We start from the raw sequence: 19,214 nt of genomic DNA, 5'->3' as shown, positions 1-19,214 counted from the left end.
GGGTGACTCCCAGCGGTTTCGGTGGCGGCATGGACATTATCCGACTATTTGTAAACCCCTTACGGTCGACATGGCGATTGCATGTCCCTGACACTGAGGGGTGTGCTCCGCCAACCACCCTCCGCCATCGCCCTCCACCCACAGGTGTCTGCTGGTGGTGCGTGTGTGTCTGTGCCTCTGATGGTGTTAATTTATGGTTATGCGCCTCATGCATAATACTGACACCGAAACCTGTCACGCACATGCCTCCGGAACGGACTCCGGCTGGCTGTTGCGAGTGGCGGTGGGGGCTCCGGGTAGGTTAGGTGGTTGGGCGGCTCAGTGGTTCCGTCTGTACGCAGCAATTAGTTTAAGTGATGAACAGAGATTTGTTAATGCATTACCTTTACATGCAGGACCCTAAAATTAATTTGAATCGCTCGGGGTTAGGTTTTTGTGTGAAAGCCGAATGTATGCCCAAGGGTAAACAGTGCGGTTCGCTGCTGTAAGGCTGTGGAGGACATGATTTAATAATGTACTTTTTTCCGTACATAAACAATATTTGCTTGCAGGGGCTTCCTTCCAATAAACACTTAGGAAGCTCATAGGAAATGGATGTTAAAACTTTACAAAATTCAACACATTATAATATCTTAAACATTTAAGGTCCTTAGTATTAAATTATAATTTAAAAACTAACTTAGCAAACAGAGAACCTAATATTTTGTATGCAATTGTCGATTTGTTTGAGGGTTTGCAAAAAATCAATCACATAAAATGGCAAAGATTTTCGCGCAAGCTTCTCATTTCGACCATGGATTCCCGCCTGGCCATATCTGGGTTTCTGACTCTTCTCCTGTTTTATTTCCGAGCCGAAGCTATCCTGTGGCCCGATCAGCATCCCCAGGAGGAGCAAATGGCTCTCCAGCTAGCTGGGACTTTGAAGAGCATCCTAATCAACAGCTTTGCGGTAAACGATCTGAGTCTTTGCATTTTCCCAGCCTACGACCAGATGTCTCCGGATGAGGTGAATCTAGTACATCGTATCCTGGATCTCAGCCTGTCTAATCTCCACATGCCCGTGCCGATTGTTCTTAGTCCGAACATCGAGAAAGAGATACGCGAACAGATATTTTCCAGGCTTCTGTTTGTGACGAGAATGGAGCAAGTTATGTAAGTTTTGTTTTAGTTTAAAAATTAACTTTCGGTTACCAAAGCTGTCCTGTGTAGTTCCATTGCATCGTCCTGGGAGGAAAATCCCCTATTCCTCATTGTGTGGCTGAAGCCTCCGCCAAAATTTGAACAAACACAGAAGATGTCCTCGGTTTTCCGATACTTTCTCCACGAGCGCTACAACATAAATTCCCTGATCTTGGTCCCCGGCGTCCAGGGCGTTCAAGCTTACCATGTCTGGCCATACACGCCGCATAGTTGCGCCAGCACAACTCCGGTGGAGGTCTCCCTATCAGACACGACCCTGTACCATCTGTACCCCTCTCGTTTCAAGAACCTGCACCGATGTCGTCTGAGCGCTATTGTGTGGGAAATTCCACCGTATATGGGGGTGAAGTGGGAGGAGGGCAAGGTGACAGGGTTGGACGGAGTGATTCTTCACATTCTATCAACTAAGATGAACTTCACCCTCGAACTGTTGCGTAACGAGCCTACTGACCTTATCGGCGGCGCCAGCTATTTGAACGGAACACTCACGGGTCCCTACAAAATGCTACTCGAACGTAGAGCCAACTTTACAATAGGATGCGCATCCTGCACGCCGGAGAGATCCGCCTTCTTGAAATCTACATCACCGTACAGTCAGATGGCCTATGTGATTGTGATGAAGGCGCCCGAGCGGTACAGCATCTACGAGGTAATGCTATTCCCCTTTGCCCGCTACACTTGGATGGCCCTCGTTTTGGTTTATTTGTTTCACCGACTTCTCGGAATCCGTCGGAGGCTGCCCGGTCCCTTCTTGGCCGGCTGGATGCTGTGGATCTTCGTCATCCGAGCCAGTTACGAGGCTTCGATTTTCAATTTCCTGCACAATTCGCCCGGGAAGCCATTGCCGCACACCCTGGAGCAGATGCTGGATCAGGGCTATCGTTTCATTACGGATCATGCCACCTTCCGAATGACACTCAAGCTACCGGATTTCCGTGACCGAACCACCATATCTGAGGGCCAGCCCGTGGACGTGTTTGATGCCTTGTTGAAGGAGAGGTCCCAGAAGATTGGCGCCTTTACTAGTCGCGCCTTCTTGGCCTATCACCTGACCAAGAAAAAGAAGCGCAGGCATCGTTTTGTGATCCTGGCGGAGAAGATTGTGGACAATATGCTGTGCATGTACTTCCCCAAAAACTCCTATTTCGCCTGGGACCTCGACAGGCAGCTCTTTAAGATGCGCAGCTTCGGTTTGCTTCAACACCATTCCCAGAGGCTTGCCTGGAGCAACATGCCCACCACATCTGACGCGCATGGTTGGTCCTCCTCCACGGGAGGAGAGGAAGAAGACGCTGCCACGGGATTCGCAGAATCCATGGGTTTTATCCTGGCAGCCCTCAACTGCTTGATAGGAGCCTTGGGCTTTTCAATCCTTGCTTTCGGCTTGGAGCTGCTCAGCCAAAGGCGCCGCTGGCAGAGATTAGCCGAGTTAATGGAAAGAATTTGATGGAGAGCTATGGACTATGGAGAAGAGTCGATCTCTATCGATCATTTTAGTACGCAAGGACAACTATTATCCATTTAAACATCGAATAAAGTGTTTAAAATGTTTCATTAGAAGCTTAAATAAAAATATATCAAATAAATGTACTCTTTTTCCATTGTATAAGGATTATTTTTCTCACAGTTGCTTGGAACCTCTTAGAACTTAGATAACTTAGAACATTTTTAAACTTCTATCTATTTTGCCGTCCCACTTTGTGATATTCCAAAATAAACGCTATGCAACGTAGTTATTAATTGCAGAAAGAGCCCTATGTAAGCGCGGACGACTCCGGGCCATCATTTCCAGAAGGAAGATCAAGCTGGCCAGGAACTGTAGCACCGCACAGCTAAAAAATATCCCTCCTAGACGCCAGGGGGTCAGGGGCTTTGGTTCCAGGTTCCTGCGCTTAGCTAGGCGCTCAATCCGGTCGACGTACAGCCTTCGATAGCGAGCTACAATCCCTGAGGACATCATGGCCATGAGGAGCCGGTCGATGCGAGGCTTGAAGTAGGAATGCGGTCGCATGTACATGGTCAGGGGAGCGGTCATCAGGGGCACAGGCAGCAGAGTCAGGTGCCTGCGGTTGGGTCCGGAGCGGTAGTCAAACTGGTATACTGTGGGTTGCAGCAGGGGCACTGCTATCCCGGGATCGTCCTCGTCCCGGAGCCGACGCAATGACGCTTCCAGATTAAACACCACTTTAGTCTCAGTAGTTTCGAGCGAATCCTTGAAAATTCCTTTTAAGGCCGGCAGCATGTGGAACACGTAGCCCTTCTCCAGGACCTGGGAGAGCTTTGTCAACGGCGCTCGCAGTTCCACGTCCTGGAGCAGTAGGTACAGCTGGCCTGTGTAGGCGGCCCGTAGGATCAGGGTTTGCAACAGCCAGAGCATCAGGAGGAATCGCGCAAAGTTCCTCCGCGGGTTGTGCATGACCGTTCCACCCAGCAAGCTATACAACATCCCAGTGCAGGGCAGATGGTTTCTTCTTCCCAAGACCAGGTTCCTCAGGCACGGTACAGTCATTACGGAAAGGCTGGCGATCACCAGAATGCCGGACGCTAAGCTGGCCAGGATGCAGTACCATATGATGTGACGAAATGGGCGAATCAGGCGCTGCATGGGCGTAATAGACCCGCCACTGGGAATGGTAAGAACAATGGAGAAGCTGGTGTAGGAGACAGTGGGCAGCATCAGATCCGCTCGAGCCTTGCTGTACATGTAGCAGACGAAGGTAAGGTTGACCTCACCATCCACCATCTAAGAAAGATTTCACATATATTAGGGATAAATATTTTTCATTAAATGGTTTCGAAGATTACCATTTTGAGAATGCCCGAATAATTCCCATCGGGTAGGATTTCGCCGCGGTTTTTGTCCTTGCGTTCCACCAGTTTAATGGTGAAGTTCATCCGCTCCGCCAGGGCGCGCGAAATCATTCCCTCAATGCCGTGAAGGACCCTGCCACCTGGAACATTTTTGTCATCGTCCAGAATAACATAGGGCCGGTGTTCGAAGGTTGCAACGACCATCTCACATCCGTGCATGTTGGCCAACTTGCTGGGAAAGAGTGGCTTTGTCAAGCCGAAGCCGCTGGAGGGCGGCGGCAGGTGCTGGAAAGCTGTATAGAAGACCGGCAGCGAGGATTGGCAGCGGTGTGGCCCGTACGGATAGTAGGTGTACAACTGGACAGTTCCATTTCGCGGGAGAAAGACAACTAAATTCAGAACATACATGTTGAGCAGGCGCCGGAACATGATCTTGATGGACTCCATCGGTTCGTCCTCCACGCCTGTGTAGACCAGGACAAAGTAGCCGTTTCTCTTGTACGGACTGCCCACTTGAATCAGGTACATCTCCAGCCGGATGTAGGCCCGCAGGCTGTCCACAAACCAAATGGCGAGGGGCCTGCCCGTAATGCCGCTCGGAGGCGGCAGCTCTTTCATGTTCTCGGTCTCCTCCACTTGGTCGTCCTCGAGCAGGAACTGGATCATGCCGCTGGCAGAGGACTTGCTCAGGGTGGCGTCGATAAGGTCGTTGTGATGCCCTCGACTCTGCCGACTCGTGGCGAACTGGACCACTGCCAGCGGCGTACTGGTGGCCCGGCCGTAGAAGCTATCGATAGCCCAGACCAGGGCGTAGACCAGGCTCACGTTGTGCACCCCTGTGGCCAGCATTGCGGATGACTCCTTCGCTGCGACTGTGTCCGGCTGAGCACGTCCATTGCATGATATTCGAGCAGGAGCTCGTTACCGCCGGAGTTGCGTGCCGGAAGGCCTATCGCCAGGAAATCTGTAAGTGCATTAGAAATGATGCCCAACTGTGTAATTTATTTAAATGAATATTTATGCCTGTTTTGATGCCTTCCTATGGCCGTTTGGCTTGTTTAATTTTAATATGCGATTTTATAACTAAATAATTATATTTGCATTCACTGGCTTTTACGAAAATGGGTCAATAAATATTTGCTGATGGGGCGATTAACAAAAAAGTAAGTAAACAATTTTTAACACCTTCGGAATTGTTCATTTTCTGGTTAGTCAGGAGTATTTTTTATAGCCAAAACAAAAATAAAAATTAAAGAAAATAGAGTAATTGCTACTGAGGGAGAGATTCACTTCTATTGTCTTTCAAAAATACTAATAAAAGTCTATGATGTGAGACCACTCTTTCATCCACAAGCCATTGAAAAAATAACCTTTTTTTGAATCACTTGTCTTACGCATTCTGGCATAGCTCTGACACCTCCATGAGTAATTCAATGATTCTCACGGAGATGGTCAGATACCAGAGATGTATATCATATATCGGAGGTCGCTGTACCGTCTTTCTTTCACTTTTCTTCAGCTTTTTGCTGACCTCTGCGAAAGCACCCGCCGAGGTGATGAAAACTTTTGTTACTCTTGTCGCTACAAGGTGCTCCACCTCCGCACCACCACTCCGGACCCACTGGTGCTTTCCGCTGAGCTCAGCCACCTTGCTGGTGACACACAAACGATCGTGAATTCCGACGGGCGACACCTGAAGGGCAGCCCCCACCAAGGGCCTCCGAAACGAGCAGGAGCGCATTCAACCAGGAAGAAGGTGCCCCCAAGATATTATATACATTTAAATTAATATAATTATATAACAAATATAATCAATTTTTTTAAAGTATTATCTACCCTTCCGTGTGGCTCCGGACCTGTTGCGCCGGACGGACTGTTTACAGTGCATCATTTGCGCTGATTTCGTGGAAAAGCTTTGGAAGAAATAGTTAAGCAAGGTTTTTTGCTGGCGGCTGCACTTGCTCCGCCGGCTGCTGTGGTCTGGTTCCCGATTCGGGGGCACACACACGGAAACGCTTTCGGTTCTTTTGTTGCTCTTTGTTCCCCCCAGACATTTCCATTCTCCGGTGCGTGCAAAATGCTGCCGTGGAGTGGCTGCCGACCCGGTCACGAATTCGACGACGTCGGCACTTTTTGGACCGCCGGGCGGTGGCAAAAAATCTATTTGGGCCACTGTCCGATGGCAACTGGCAGTCAGTCGGCAAGTGAGCTCCGGCAGATACCGATCGGTCTTCCAGGTAGTGTCGAAATTCCCCAGAGTATCTCCAGGATCACCCAATCACAAACAGGATGAGATCGCACAGCCAGATGCTGCTCCTCCTGGCGCTACTCAGCGTTCAGGTGGCAGTCCACGTTTCCGGCCAGTCACCGGCAGAGGTGCCGCCCCAGGCCACCATAACCTCCGGCAGCGAAGCCACCCAGGCCCTCGACGACATCGAGCAGGAAGCAGCCAGGACGAAAGCCAATGAAAGCACGCAGTTTATCCGTCCCAGGTTTCCCAGTCAGGATGAGGTGAGTGCGAGGGCTTCGACAGTATAGAGCATTTAAAAATAAGTTCCTCATCTCCCATAGATTCTTTCCCAAATGGGCCCGCCCATTCAGCCCTTTGCCACAAACCTGCCGGCCCTCGATGCCTTCTACATGATGTTCCCCGCTCTCGGCAGTCTGCTCCGCTGGGGCAGCGTTTTCCCCATGGGCTCGCTGCTAGGCGCTGTGCCTGATACTCTGCTCCAGCCCACGGGCGCTGCCTCCAAGGTGGTTCTCGTCCTGGCCGACGATGCTGCTGCCAAGACCAGGGTACCCCGACAGGATTCGCCACCGGCGCCCGCTAACCCCCTCGACTGGGCGGCCAATGTGGGTCAAATGATAACCAACATGCAGGCAAATCCGCTGCTACCAACACCGTCCTTTGACGCCACCCTAGGCGCCCCGCTACAGAATCTGCTGCCACTGAATGGCTTGCCCGGTTTGGGATTGCTCGGCCAGGCAGCTCCCGCTCCAGCGGCTCCTGCAGATCCTCCAGCAACACCTGCACCTGTTGAGGATACCCCAGCTCGTGCTGCAGCTCCTCCCGCATTCCCGGGATTGCCTAACTTGCCTAGCTTTGATCCAGCTGTTGTGGGACAAAGCATAACCTCCATGCTGAGTCAGGCACCGCCCAACTTGCTGTCCCAATTGCCCCCGATGCCGCAAATTCCGCAGCTCCAACAGTTCGCTCAGTTCTTGCCACAGATCCCCGGACTCTCCCAAGCTCCAGTCGGTCAGGCCTCTGACATTTCCGAGGTGCGAGTGCGACCAGAGATTCCCTATGTTACGGGAACACCTCAGATGAAGATCAAGACAGCCCTGGAGAAGGAGCAGGAGAGCAGACGGGAACAGGAACTCTACCAGGAGCAGAACCAAGAGAGAGTGCCTCTATTGTGGTTCCGTTTGCCTGTCGGACAGGGCAGGGACACCCAGGGCAAGCCCATCGAGGATCTTCGAGTGGAAGCTAAGCTGAAGGCCTTCGAGCGCCAGGTGATTACTGAGCTAAAGATGCTCCAGCAGATCGAGCGCATGGCCAAGGAGATGAGGACTAGTGCTACCACCGGCGCCGCCGCCCAGTCATCAGACTACCGGGTCAACTATCCACTGAACCATACTCCCGTCCACAAGATCACCCGGGCGGACATCGAACAGGCCCTCCGTGACGACTACGTCCGGCGACTGGTGCAGAAGGAGGCGCAGCGGCGTGGCTTCATCAACCGCAAGACCGGCGGTTTCAAGCGCCAGACATTCACCGAGGATAAGAACCTTTCTAAGGAGGATATTGTCCAGATCATGGCCTACGCCTACCGAATGGCCAACGAGCAGATGGCGGAGGCGGAGAAGAGCAAGCAGGACAAGGTATACGCCGCCTACAGGTCCCCAGCAGAGCGTCAGTGGTCGGAGGATCAGGCCAAGAATCAGCCGATTCAACAGCAGAGGCAGATGATCCAGCAGAATCCCATGATGATGCCACAACAGAGGCAGATGGGGGAGATCCCCCAAGCGCCTTCTATTCTGGGGGAGCAGCAAAGGCAGTGGAGCGAAAGGCAGGCCAACCAGCAGATGATCCAGCAGAATCAGATGATCCAGAAGAGTCCCATGATGATGCAGCAGAGGCAGTGGACAGAGGAGCAGGCTAAGCAACAGGCCATCCAACAGAATACCATGATGATGCAGCAGCAGAGGCAGTGGACCGAAGAGCAGGCCAAGATCCAGCAGGAGAGACAGTGGACGGAGGATCAAGCTAAGCAACAGGCCATCCTGCAGAATCCCGCCATGATGCAGCAGAGGCAGTGGACGGAGGATCATGCAAAGCAACAGCAGGAGGCTATGATGCAGCAACAGAGGCAGTGGACAGAGGAGCAGGCTAGGCAACAGACGATTCCTCATCAGCAGGCTGCTATCCAGCAGGGCCCCATGATGATGCAGCGGCAATGGACAGAAGAGGAAGCCAAGACTCTCCAGGATCAGCAAACATTGCAGCAGCGCCAGATGAGCGATGAACGACAATGGGCGGATGAGAAGGCCAAGGCGCAGCAGCAGCAGGCGATCCAGATGGGCCAGGCTCCTATCCAGATGGACCAGGGTCCTATCCTGCAACAGATGCATCAGCCCATGATGCAGCAGCGCATGGAACAGCTTCTCACTCACAACCCACCCACGAACATTGGCCACCCGGAAGAAGACGACGAAGACGCAACCATGCTGGGCGAGGCGGGTCCCCAGATGCCGGAGAACGAGGGAACGGCCCGGCATAAAGGTAACCTTTTCGGCGTCTTCCGCAGCCGTAATCCCAACTCTGAACTTTCGCCCGCAGTGGACCCCCTGGGACTCGGTGGAAACAAGCGCAAGAAGTCCAAGTCGCGGCGTCCCGCAGTCGTCAACTACTACTACCCAGCCCCGCAGCCCCAGTACCAGGTGCCCCAGTACCAAGTGCCCCAGTACCAGGTGCCTCAATATCAGGCTCCCAGTTACGGCACATCCTATGGCGGCGGTGGTTACGGATCCAATGCCTATGGAAGTGGAGGCTACGCCGCCAATTCCTACCAACGGGCGGCCGTGGGCAATGACGAGGTGGACGACATGCTCCGCCGACACCAGACCTTGGCCAGGGTAAGTGTCTTCCAAATCATAGTCTCTTAGACAACCACAACACCACCACATTGAGCACCACACGGCACACATCCCACATCACACAGTAGACTGTTGCTACCATTGATCCATTTCATGTACCCTTTCATCTTTTCCCACGACATTAAACAGGCGACGCATTTCAGACAATAGCCACAGCCAGTCAGGAGGAGAAGGAGCAGGAGCAGGAGCAGAAGACGACCACCACTAGTAGCACAACCACATCCACGACGACGACAGTAGCCCCACCGCCTTTGGAGGAGCAGCCTCTGTCGGAGCAACGAATCCACAAAAGGTTAGCCACTTTCCACAGGTTAAGAGGTAGCAACGCCACTCCCAAGGGATGCGGCTGTGGTAGGTTGGACTGTCTGTGCGGGAGGAGTTGTCAGTGCGGAGCCCGTGCACCCACAGTCTCGGCTGCTGGCTGCCAGTGCAGGGCCGGTAGCCGAAGGAGTCGCCGGAGCGCCGAATACGGTACTCTGGAGACCATCGATGAGGGATCCCTCAACGAGCTGCGCCGGGAGTACAAGATGGGCCTCAAGGAGATCACTCTGAGTCCCGACGAGGATCCGGCCGAGGCCCTGATGCGCTACAATGCGGCCTCCATTCGGGAGGCATTGGAACGGGCCAGCCAGGTGCCGTTGGAGATTGGAGGCGATGAGTACGCCGATGGAATGACGCAGGAGCATCAGCCTGAGGTTGCCGGTGAGCCCGTTCAGGAGGAAGAGCAGCAGTATCAAGCACAGTACAACCATCAGGATTTCGTCAGGCTGACAACTGCTGCTCCAGAAACCACAACGGAGGCTCCAGCCACCACCACTGAGTCTACAGCTCCGGCTGAGAGCACCACCAATGCCCCTGTGGCGCCGGAGGAGCAGGAAATGCAGCAGGATTCACCTGTCGCAGGCTTCGAACCCACTAACACGATGACCAAGGACGAGGAAATCCACAGCCTGCACGAGGTAGTTCTCAACCTTAAGCAGGAGTTCATCCGGCTGAGGGACCGGTGTCAACTTAAATCCAATCTGGCGGTCGATGATGAGGAAAAAAAGCCATCAAAGGAGTTGGAGGAGGAAAAGACAAAGGAAGAGGCAGCCAAGAAGGAGGAAAAACAGGAGGAGGAAGCAAAGAACGAAGTAACCCCACCCGAACCCGAGACAGAGTCGGAAACAGAACCGGATTCGGAGCCGGAGGAACAAGAAGAGTCCACAAGAGCTGAAACTGATACTCAAACCCCTTCACCAAAACCCTCCCAGCAGGCCAACGCCATTGCCAAAGTGGATGAGAAGAAGGGCACCGCCGAAGCTGTAGCTTCTGCCTCCTCCGCCAGTGCCTCGTCTGTCGCACCCAACCAAGTGGAGAGCTATCTGGAGGAAAACAACTGGCAGCGGATCCTGGCCAACCGAGGCTACGACACCGAGTACCTAACAAAAGATCTGGAGGTGGCCAAGGGCCCCACCTACGAGGAGTACTCGCCCTACACGGATTTCCAGGCGGACGAGGCCACCCATCCCACCGATGCCGATCCCAGCAAGGCCAAGAGGAACGCTGCCCTGGACGGTAAGCAGCAGGCTCAGCTCCTTAATGCGGCGCTGAACAGCCAAAAGAGTGATCCCAGCGCCGAAGTCTCCACCACACCTACGCCATACGCCATGAGGGGAAAGTTTGTGCGCCGAAGGAGCACCAGGAGGAGCCACCAAGTCCAGCCCAGCGACGAGGGCTGGACGCGCTCTACTCGCCAGGCAAGGCAACCGCCACTTGTACACTCCAAGAAAGTAGTGGCTCCCAAGAAGAAGGTCAGTTCCAAGGGGAAGGTGACTACCCGGGCTAGTGTGAGCACCACCAAGCTGGATCGTCTGGTGGATGTGCTCAACGAACTACTGCGCCTCCAGCTCCAAAGGGAGAGGAAGTCGCTTGCAGCAAGCCCAGTCCAGAGCAACAGCCTCTCGAGGGTCGCCAAGAGTCCCAGCAAAGTAATTAAGAGGAAGAGGCTGCGCCGAAAGCATCAGTCGGCGCCCAGTTCCGCTAGTGGCCTCGCTCGATCCTCCCCAGCACAGAACCCTAAAGCATAGACCTCAGCCACATCCATAGCCATAACCCTAACCCCAATCACTATTCATAATTGTAGCCTAGATTATCCTAGATTGTAAGCTTTGCACTTTCACTAATCACCGCAATCATTCCATTTGCATATCCACATCCGTCCACACCATCAGTCCATCATCAGCACCGCCATCTGACATCGCCGTAGCACCACCATCCGATCCCAATTCCGAGCCCGTGCTGGGCTCCGTATTCGAGTTCAACGAGGGACTGTTGCATCCGTTCATGGGCCTCCTGCCAGTGGAGCGACCCGACGATCCCTGGCGCCGGAAGCCCTACGATCCCCATCGCCCTCTCTACTCGGGGGGCGGAAGCTATGCCGCCTACTTGAAGGATGGCCGCCGGCGCAGGGACACCCACATCATGGGCCAGGCCACACCCGGACTCCTCACGCCCGGCATGCTGGAGCGTCTGCTGCGGATCAAGATGGAGTTCCAGCGCCGGTTTCCCCACCTCTACAAGGGTATGCTGAGTCACCACGCTAACCAGACCAGAGTGGAGGTGAAGCCTCCAGTTCTGGGCAGCCCGTCATCCCCCGAGAGCCTAACTAAAAAGATAGCGCCCAAGGAGGAGGAACCCATATTCGAGCTTGGAGCTGCCGAGCGCAACCTCTTCGAGGACGAGGAGTCAGATCCCCTGGAGGACGAGCCCGTCCCGGAGCCGGAGGACGAGGAGGAGAAGGAGGACAAGCAGGAGGAGCAGGAAAAGGAGCGGGACGACAACGATATTGATTACTTTAACTTCGGCAATGACGGTGATGACTATTAGACTTTTGTTAAAACCTCAATAAAAAATATATATTTTAAATTAAGTTATTAGTTATTTTTACATAAGATAGTAGATAGTATAACTATCCAATAGCCTCGTCAAGAAACCCTTGGGAATCCCTCGATAAGCAACCCTTGATGTGGACAAAATTAATGGCTGATTAACACTGATTGGAAGGCATTGCCAAGATTTCCTCTGGGAGTTCTGGGCGCGTGGCTTGAAGGAACCCTTCCACTGGTCACCACATTCTACTCTGAGCTCTCTTAGAATGCGGTACTGCCGGCATATACTCCTCTTCCACCTTCTGGTCACAACGGGCGCCTCATCCCCAACGGACGACATGGGACTGGCGGATGCTCTGGCCCAGGTTGTGGTGGATTCCGAGATGGGTCGCTTCAAGACCTTGTACGTTTACACCCAGGTGACTGCTCCGGCGGCGGGCTGGCACCTAGAGAAGCTACTAACCCAGATACTGGTGCGACTGCCCGCCACCTTGCTGGCTCGTCGGGTGTTCCATCGTCAGGCCATGGAATACAAGCCGTATGTGCACGGCGTCATGTTGCTGGTGGACGACTTGCCGGCGCTGGCGGCGATATACGGTGGCATTCGTGCCACCCAGGATCTATCGCACACTCTGGTCTACATGTCCCTGCCGACGGATCCGTTTGGCAAGGAGGTGGAGCTGGCTCTTCGGCTGCTTTGGCGCCTCAGTGTCCTGAACGTGGGCCTGATCTTGCGTCCTCCAGGAGGCAGCCAGTTCCTGATGGTCAGCTACTTTCCCTTCAGCGCTACACACGGCTGTCAGGTGATATCCGCTAGCGTGGTGAACCGTTTCCAGGTGGCTGAGGGCAGATGGTCGTCCGGGGATTACTTTCCCGTGAAGCTGGGAAACTTCCACGGCTGCCTTCTGACCTGCGCTACTTGGGAGGACATGCCGTACCTAGTCTGGAGGCCTTCGGAGCTCGGCTCTGGGCCAGAAGCTGTTCCAGGCTCCAGCTCCGGCTCCTTTGTGGGCATAGAGGGAGCCCTGCTTCAGTTCATGGCGGATAACTTGAACTTTAGCGTCGGCCTCTACTGGATGAACAAGGACGAGGTCCTGGCCACCTTCGACGAGTCGGGAAGCATCTTCGATGAGGTGAGTCTGGGCCACTTTGGAGTCGTGTTTTCAGCTTAATTCCTCCCTTTCAGATCTTTGGTCAGCACGCCGACTTCTCGCTGGGCGGCTTTCACTTCAAGCCCAGTGCCGGGGCGGAGATACCGTACTCCCAGTCCACGTACTACTTCATGAGCCACATCATGCTGGTGACCAATCTCCAGAGCGCCTACTCCGCCTACGAGAAGCTGGCCTTCCCCTTCAGCCCGCTGCTTTGGCGCGCGGTAGGCGTGGTCCTTATCCTAGCCAGCTTGCTCCTGATGGGGTGGCGGTGGTGCCGCCGAAGACAGCTCCCGGAGAACCCCTACTACCAGTTACTGGTGCTGACCATGGGAGGAAACCTGCCGGACAGACTGCTCCCGCGAAGAATGCCGGGGCGGGTGGTTCTGATCACCTGGCTCTTGGCCAGCCTGGTCCTGCGGAGCGGCTACCAGTCGGGCATGTACCAGCTGCTACGCCAGGACACCCAACGGAATCCGCCGCAGACGATAGCTGAGGTTCTGGCGCAGCGCTTTACCATCCAGCTGGCGGAGGTGAACGAGGCCCGCATCCTGGCCAGCCTGCCGGAGCTCCGTCCCGAGCAACTGGTGCACCTGGAGGGCAGTGAGCTGCAGTCGATGCCCGCGTTGGCCCGCCAGAGCGGCTCCTCCCAGCGGCTGGCCATCCTGACACCCTACGAATACTTTGGCTACTTTAGGAAGGTGCATCCTATGAGCCGGAGACTGCATCTGGTGCGGGAGCGCATCTACACCCAGCAGCTGGCCTTCTATGTACGCCGCCACTCCCACCTGGTCGGCGTTCTCAACAAGCAGATCCAGCACGCCCATGCCCACGGTTTCCTTGAGCACTGGACGCGTCAGTACGTCAGTGCCGTGGACGAGGCGGACGAAAGTGTGGCCAGGATCGCCTCCACCTCGTACAGCACTCTGGACGGCGACCCCAGGCTGTCGGAGGCAGAGGAGCAGCAGGTGGCACCCACCCGGAACAACGTCCTGTCCATGCGGGAGCTGGCAGCTCTCTTTTGGCTCATTCTCTGGGCGAATCTGGGGGCGACAGTAGTCTTTGTCCTGGAGGTCCTGACAGCTAAGGGATTTTTTAGTTCATTTCGAATATTTAAGATTAAAATTAATGTTTTTAAACATTTTTTAAGCAGCGAAGCAGGTTCTAAAAAGTAAGATATCGCTTTTCATTGTCCAGGTTCTAGCTTAAAAATAACTACATTTCTAATTAAATTTACTTGTCCTATATTTTTCTGGCAAAATGAATCAATTGTTTAATTTTTTGGTACTCGGCCTAAAGGACTAATCCGGGAAACAGAGGATAATGCTGATTACCAGGCCAGTGTTGTTGTCACGCATAAATAATTCCGGATTTATTTGCGGGCCAAGCGTTTTAATTAAATTACTTCATAATCCGCAGAGCCACTCCCCGGTCGGCCCACTTCCACTCGTCCCCGCTCCCACAGAGGACATCCAGCGCAGCTGGAGGATTCAAGGATTCAAGGATAGTTGGCCCAAAGTGTTCGCTGCTCGTATCGTAAAAACGAAAAACGTTTTATCTAAAAGCGATAAATTTTCAAAACCAAAACTTGCGCTGGTGAATCAACCCCCGCCGATCTGCCCCTGCCACTGCCACAGGCTATATAGTTGCCCCCTCACCAAACACCACCCTCCCACACCACACACCACACAGCACCTCCCGTCCCTTCCCCAGTCGCCACACATAGACATCAATTTTGTGTGTGCTTCTTGCTGGCAATCCTGGCAACATTTGCGGCTGCCGTTGTCGCCATCGACTGGTTACATGTAAGTGGTGCTGCCATTGCCTGTGGATCCCATAGCCGCCACTACTAGATTCCCTCCAGGACCTCCTAGACCTTCTACCCGCTCAGTCCCTTCCCAGCCCCTTGCAAGCCAAGCCCTGTTGCAATCTCTTGCTGCTTTGCTTATCGCCTCGCACATTTGAGCTTTTTGAATTTCTTGCCACAAAAACTGTCTGTAATGGGCACAACGTTGCCGGGCTTCTTCGATATACACAGAGAGAAAAGCTAGTAGCTATTTGTTTAAAAAAAACTTAAAGTTAAGGAAACCAAGGGAAACCAGAGCCTGACCCATAAGCTCAGGCTTAAAAAGAAAAGATGTATCTGTTCGTAGCCCTAGTTCCTCACTGTGCACGATACCCTCACCCAGACCATCAGGCCTCCCACTCTCATCCTTGGGAGCCAAGTAGTCAACGACATCGTCTTCGTCCTTGTCGTCCTTGCTGGAAATTCAAGTAAATGTATTGAACTTAAGCTCATTGCCTGCTATGTCGTTTTCGTCGCAACGTCTGAGGCGATACAGCCCAAGCCCCCCCTCATTTGCCACACGCCCCGTCACTGCCTCGCCCTTCCCCCATTCCCAGCCCCATGAAAAAATAGGAAGAAGGAAACTTTATGCAATTCCTTTTATAAAATGTTTCCTATTTTTGGTTTTTACTCATCATTCACCCTAAAGATGATTGGCTCAAGCTCAAAGATGTATTAATGTGAGCCGTAAAAGCATAGGATTTATTTTAGATATTTTTATGTACATTTTTAGGTGTTAGATATATTTTTAAAGAATTTATTCGTAGTCCTTAAACCTTTTCCTGGGGGAAACTCACTTTAAATTTTGGCCATTTACAAATGATTTTCGGCTTGCAGTTTCGCCGAAAGGACTTCAATTGTAGCTCAACTTTCAGATCCGTTACCAAGCCAGTCCGGACTCTGGACTACTCTCGGCAATTGCCAGTGCCACAGGACCATTCCATCGCGGATCCCCATCCTCGTTCTCATCCAGAAACCCATGCTCATCCGCAGCAATACTTTGGCTCGTTTGGCAATGAATTTTTATGGCGCGACTTTTACGTCAGCATCCACAAGCCAGTGGCGTTGGAAAAAAGGGGGGGCTAGAGGACGGGGGATGGGGCCCTAGCCAGTCTGAGTCCGATGAAGCGGAACTCTTCAAGGCTCTTTGCTCTAAACAAACATATTCGCGACAAGATTCAAAAAAACCAGCACGACTAAAGGGATTCGGAGGGACTGATACTTAAAAGAGGCGGTGCTCTGGGGGTGGGCGTGGCAATGGTATAGAAATTGTCATCCTAATGGGTGTCTGACTGCAGCAACTGCCAATTTCCGGCCGCGAAATTACGTCTAATTAGCTAATCAACACAATTATGGTGCAACCTGGTGCCACGCAGGATAAAACAGGACACCCACATATAACAGGCTTTCTGTGGGCAGAGGCGTCCTCTCGAAAGGGTAAGCGTACACTGTGACAAACTCTTAAGGTGCTAGTATAATGCCCAAGTAATCTTATTGAGAAAATACCTTTCTAGTTGAGATGAGATTTGGCAAAAATATATACGGCCATTACGGATATTCTGGAAAATCCAGAAATCCCTAGGAAAAATTGGAAAAAATTGAAAAAATATTTCGTAGTCCGATTTTGATGCAGATTGACGGAGAATCTATCTAGAAATCGTTTAAGGTGTTCCGCGTGAGAATCTGATAAGTATTGGCCAAGATATAGACATGGTACTGGGCCATATACGAAAATCCGCGTTTTTACAGGGGTACCATAAGGAAAAATTGGAAAAAAATTGAAAAAATATTTCGTAGTCAGATTTTGATGCAGATTGACGGAGAATCGATCTAGAAATCGTTTAAGGTATTCCGCGTGAGAATCCGATAAGTATTGGCCAAGATATAGACATGGTACTGGGCCATATACAAAAATCCGCGTTTTTACAGGGGTACCATAAGGAAAAATTGGAAAAAAATTGAAAAAATATTTCGTAGTCAGATTTTGATGCAGATTGACGGCGAATCGATCTACAAATCGTTTAAGGTATTCTGCGTGAGAATCTGATAAGAATTGGCCAAGATATAGATATGGTACTGGGCCATATACGAAAATCCGCTATTTTACAGGGCTTCCCCTAGGAAAAATTGGAAAAAAATTGAAAAAATATTTCGTAGTCAGATTTTGATGCAGATTGACGGAGAATCAATCTAAAAATCGTTTAAGGTATTCCGCGTGAGAATCTGATAAGTATTGGCCAAGATATAGATATGGTACTGAGCCATATACGAAAATCCGCGATTTTACACGGGTACCCCTTGGAAAAATTGGAAAAAAATTGAAAAAATATTTCGTAGTAAGATTTTGATGCAGATTGACGGAGAATCGATCTAGAAATCGTTTAAGGTATTCCGCGTGAGAATCTGATAAGTATTGGCCAAGATATAGACATGGTACTGGGCCATATACGAAAATCCGCGTTTTTACAGGGGTACCATAAGGAAAAATTGGAAAAAAATTGAAAAAATATTTCGTAGTCAGATTTTGATGCAGATTGACGGCGAATCGATCTACAAATCGTTTAAGGTATTCCGCGTGAGAATCTGATAAGAATTGGCCAAGATATAGATATGGTACTGGGCCTTATACAAAAATCCGCGATTTTACACGGGTACCCCTAGGAAAAATTGGAAAAAAACTGAAAAAATATTTCGTAGTCAGATTTTGATGCAAATTGACGGAGAATCGATCTAGAAATCGTTTAAGGTATTCCGCGTGAGAATCTGATAAGAATTGGCCAAGATATAGATATGGTACTGGGCCATATACGAAAATCCGCGATTTTACAGGGGTACCCCTAGGAAAAATTGGAAATTTTCTATAATTATTTTTACATTTTAAGATACTACATTAAAAGGTATGATAATTTCTCTGACTGTATTCCCCTTTAATGGCGGCCCTGTCTTTGCTGAGCTTTGCGTTTGCATTGCAACGGAAGCTGGCCAGACAGACAGAACAGAACGGCACCGTCGCCATCGATGGACGCGGTTTGGACCAGAGTTGGGGCCCGCTGGACCCCTTTGGATTCCCGCTCAAATGCCACATCAACACCCCTGCCCTGGCTTTAGAAAGAAACCACAATGTGGCAAATGCTGGCCACGCAATGAGTCCCTGGCCTCATTACCGATAGTTGAGGTGCCAAGTGGAATCCCCGAAGTGTGTGGGAGTCTTAAATTGAGCTGATCGTGATGCACTAAAAGGAATCAGGAGGGTGGCTATAAAACTCCAGAGTACGCGGATTGAGAGCCCATATCCCAATTATTTTGATATCAACACTGTTTGTATCAGTTTTCCGAACATTATAACCTGATTAAAGTCCTGGTTTTAATCTTAAACTTAATGAAGGGTCCTTTGGCTTGTTACTTTTTATATTTAACCCGATCCGTGGTTGGGTTCATTGATCCCAACTCGGGTTGCTGCCCATGTGGTCTCCACTCAATTATCCGCCATACATTCGTTAGCTCATTAAGGTTCCCTGGCTCACCACGAGCTCCTGTCTCCAGTGTTCAGTGTCCTGTGTATCCTGGGTCTCCAGTTGCTGCTTTTGCTTTCCTTTCACTCCTCCCGACCCTGCCTGGCCGGCCGCCCATCGTCCATCGTCCATAGTTAATATCCTGTGTCAACTGTTGTCCATTCAATTTGCATTTTTGCAATTATTTCAATTAAATCGACAAAAGGAAAGCGTCTGCTCCCCGCAAGGAAAGGCAAGGCATTCGGTAAATGAGTCGATGATTGCGGGGGCGAAAGGGTTGCGGCCCAGGAGGGCGCCGGACCAGCTCCTGGCGGAGAATATAATTTCCTCGCGCCGGATGCGACAATGAATACGCATTAATAAGTGCATACAAACAGACAGGCGGACTTATTATTAAAAAGCTACAGTTGTCTCCTTTGAAAAAGTTTCTTAGCCACAATAACCTCTTCCAAAAGTATGTATATTTCTCTAATTTGTAGACTCATTTATAATATTGTTTGTTAATTTCATAGACTTTAGAAATCTCTCTTGGCCAGGCCACACTGTATCCGTGGCAATATGCTTCGCTGTGATCCGTAAACCAAGTGGGATGATGGATATGTTTACGATTTTTAAACTACCACGGGTCGAGCTGTGTTCCTTTGTTGCCGCACTGCGTGCCTTC

The 19,214-nt window shown here is 51.4% G+C and overlaps 5 protein-coding genes across 6 annotated transcripts; 4 read left to right on the top strand and 1 right to left on the bottom strand.

Moving 5' to 3' along the window:
- The first annotated feature begins 793 nt into the window (after positions 1-793).
- Positions 794-2,647, top strand: Ir7d (Ionotropic receptor 7d). The gene is made up of 2 exons (XM_017237409.2): positions 794-1,152; positions 1,210-2,647. Exons 1-2 carry the CDS (start codon positions 794-796, stop codon positions 2,645-2,647), a joined length of 1,797 nt encoding a protein of 598 aa, XP_017092898.2.
- An 86-nt stretch (positions 2,648-2,733) lies between these two features.
- Ir7c (Ionotropic receptor 7c) lies at positions 2,734-5,045 on the bottom strand. Its single transcript, XM_017237408.3, has 2 exons — positions 4,006-5,045; positions 2,734-3,943 (listed from the first exon to the last, which is right to left on the bottom strand). Exons 1-2 carry the CDS (start codon positions 4,858-4,860, stop codon positions 2,921-2,923), a joined length of 1,878 nt encoding a protein of 625 aa, XP_017092897.2. The 5' UTR covers positions 4,861-5,045; the 3' UTR covers positions 2,734-2,920.
- A 1,170-nt stretch (positions 5,046-6,215) lies between these two features.
- LOC108122864 (defective chorion protein, FC125 isoform) lies at positions 6,216-12,082 on the top strand. 2 transcript variants are annotated; one of them, XM_070280115.1, is made up of 5 exons: positions 6,216-6,522; positions 6,583-8,797; positions 8,855-9,150; positions 9,315-9,463; positions 11,385-12,082. In XM_070280115.1, the coding sequence occupies exons 1-5, from the start codon at positions 6,301-6,303 to the stop codon at positions 12,037-12,039; spliced, it is 3,537 nt and encodes a 1,178-aa protein (XP_070136216.1). In that variant the 5' UTR covers positions 6,216-6,300; the 3' UTR covers positions 12,040-12,082. The 2 variants fall into 2 exon arrangements, with proteins under 2 accessions (XP_070136216.1, XP_070136219.1); XM_070280118.1 differs by lacking the exon at positions 11,385-12,082 and having other exon boundaries at positions 9,301-9,456.
- LOC138925767 (defective chorion protein, FC177 isoform-like) lies at positions 9,486-11,378 on the top strand (the record flags this gene model as incomplete). Its single annotated transcript, XM_070277079.1, has 1 exon — positions 9,486-11,378. A coding segment is annotated over one exon (1,755 nt), but the record flags the coding sequence as incomplete, so codon positions are not given.
- A 225-nt stretch (positions 12,083-12,307) lies between the features above and the next one.
- On the top strand, positions 12,308-14,700 carry Ir7b (Ionotropic receptor 7b). The gene is made up of 4 exons (XM_043209810.1): positions 12,308-12,999; positions 13,036-13,174; positions 13,228-14,290; positions 14,612-14,700. The coding sequence occupies exons 1-4, from the start codon at positions 12,308-12,310 to the stop codon at positions 14,698-14,700; spliced, it is 1,983 nt and encodes a 660-aa protein (XP_043065745.1).
- Positions 14,701-19,214: the final 4,514 nt, after the last annotated feature.

The sequence above is a fragment of the Drosophila bipectinata genome, chromosome XL (genome assembly GCF_030179905.1).
Source record: "Drosophila bipectinata strain 14024-0381.07 chromosome XL, DbipHiC1v2, whole genome shotgun sequence".
Lineage (NCBI taxonomy): Eukaryota > Metazoa > Arthropoda > Insecta > Diptera > Drosophilidae > Drosophila > Drosophila bipectinata.
Note: the sequence above shows the minus strand (reverse complement) of the source record. Positions and strands in the feature narration are given on the sequence as shown.

Coding starts and splice junctions, on each gene's coding strand:
- LOC108122864 (XM_070280115.1), top strand. CDS start 6,301: ATGAGATCGCACAGCCAGATGCTGCTCCTCCTGGCGCTACTCAGCGTT. Junction 8,798..8,854: donor GGGAACGGCCCGGCATAAAG/GTAACCTTTTCG, acceptor TTTCGCCCGCAG/TGGACCCCCTGGGACTCGGT. Junction 9,151..9,314: donor GACACCAGACCTTGGCCAGG/GTAAGTGTCTTC, acceptor GACGCATTTCAG/ACAATAGCCACAGCCAGTCA.
- Ir7d (XM_017237409.2), top strand. CDS start 794: ATGGATTCCCGCCTGGCCATATCTGGGTTTCTGACTCTTCTCCTGTTT. Junction 1,153..1,209: donor ACGAGAATGGAGCAAGTTAT/GTAAGTTTTGTT, acceptor TGTCCTGTGTAG/TTCCATTGCATCGTCCTGGG.
- Ir7b (XM_043209810.1), top strand. CDS start 12,308: ATGCGGTACTGCCGGCATATACTCCTCTTCCACCTTCTGGTCACAACG. Junction 13,175..13,227: donor CGGGAAGCATCTTCGATGAG/GTGAGTCTGGGC, acceptor CCTCCCTTTCAG/ATCTTTGGTCAGCACGCCGA. Junction 14,291..14,611: donor GACAGCTAAGGGATTTTTTA/GTTCATTTCGAA, acceptor CATAATCCGCAG/AGCCACTCCCCGGTCGGCCC.
- Ir7c (XM_017237408.3), bottom strand. CDS start 4,860: ATGCTGGCCACAGGGGTGCACAACGTGAGCCTGGTCTACGCCCTGGTC. Junction 3,944..4,005: donor ATTCGGGCATTCTCAAAATG/GTAATCTTCGAA, acceptor AATCTTTCTTAG/ATGGTGGATGGTGAGGTCAA.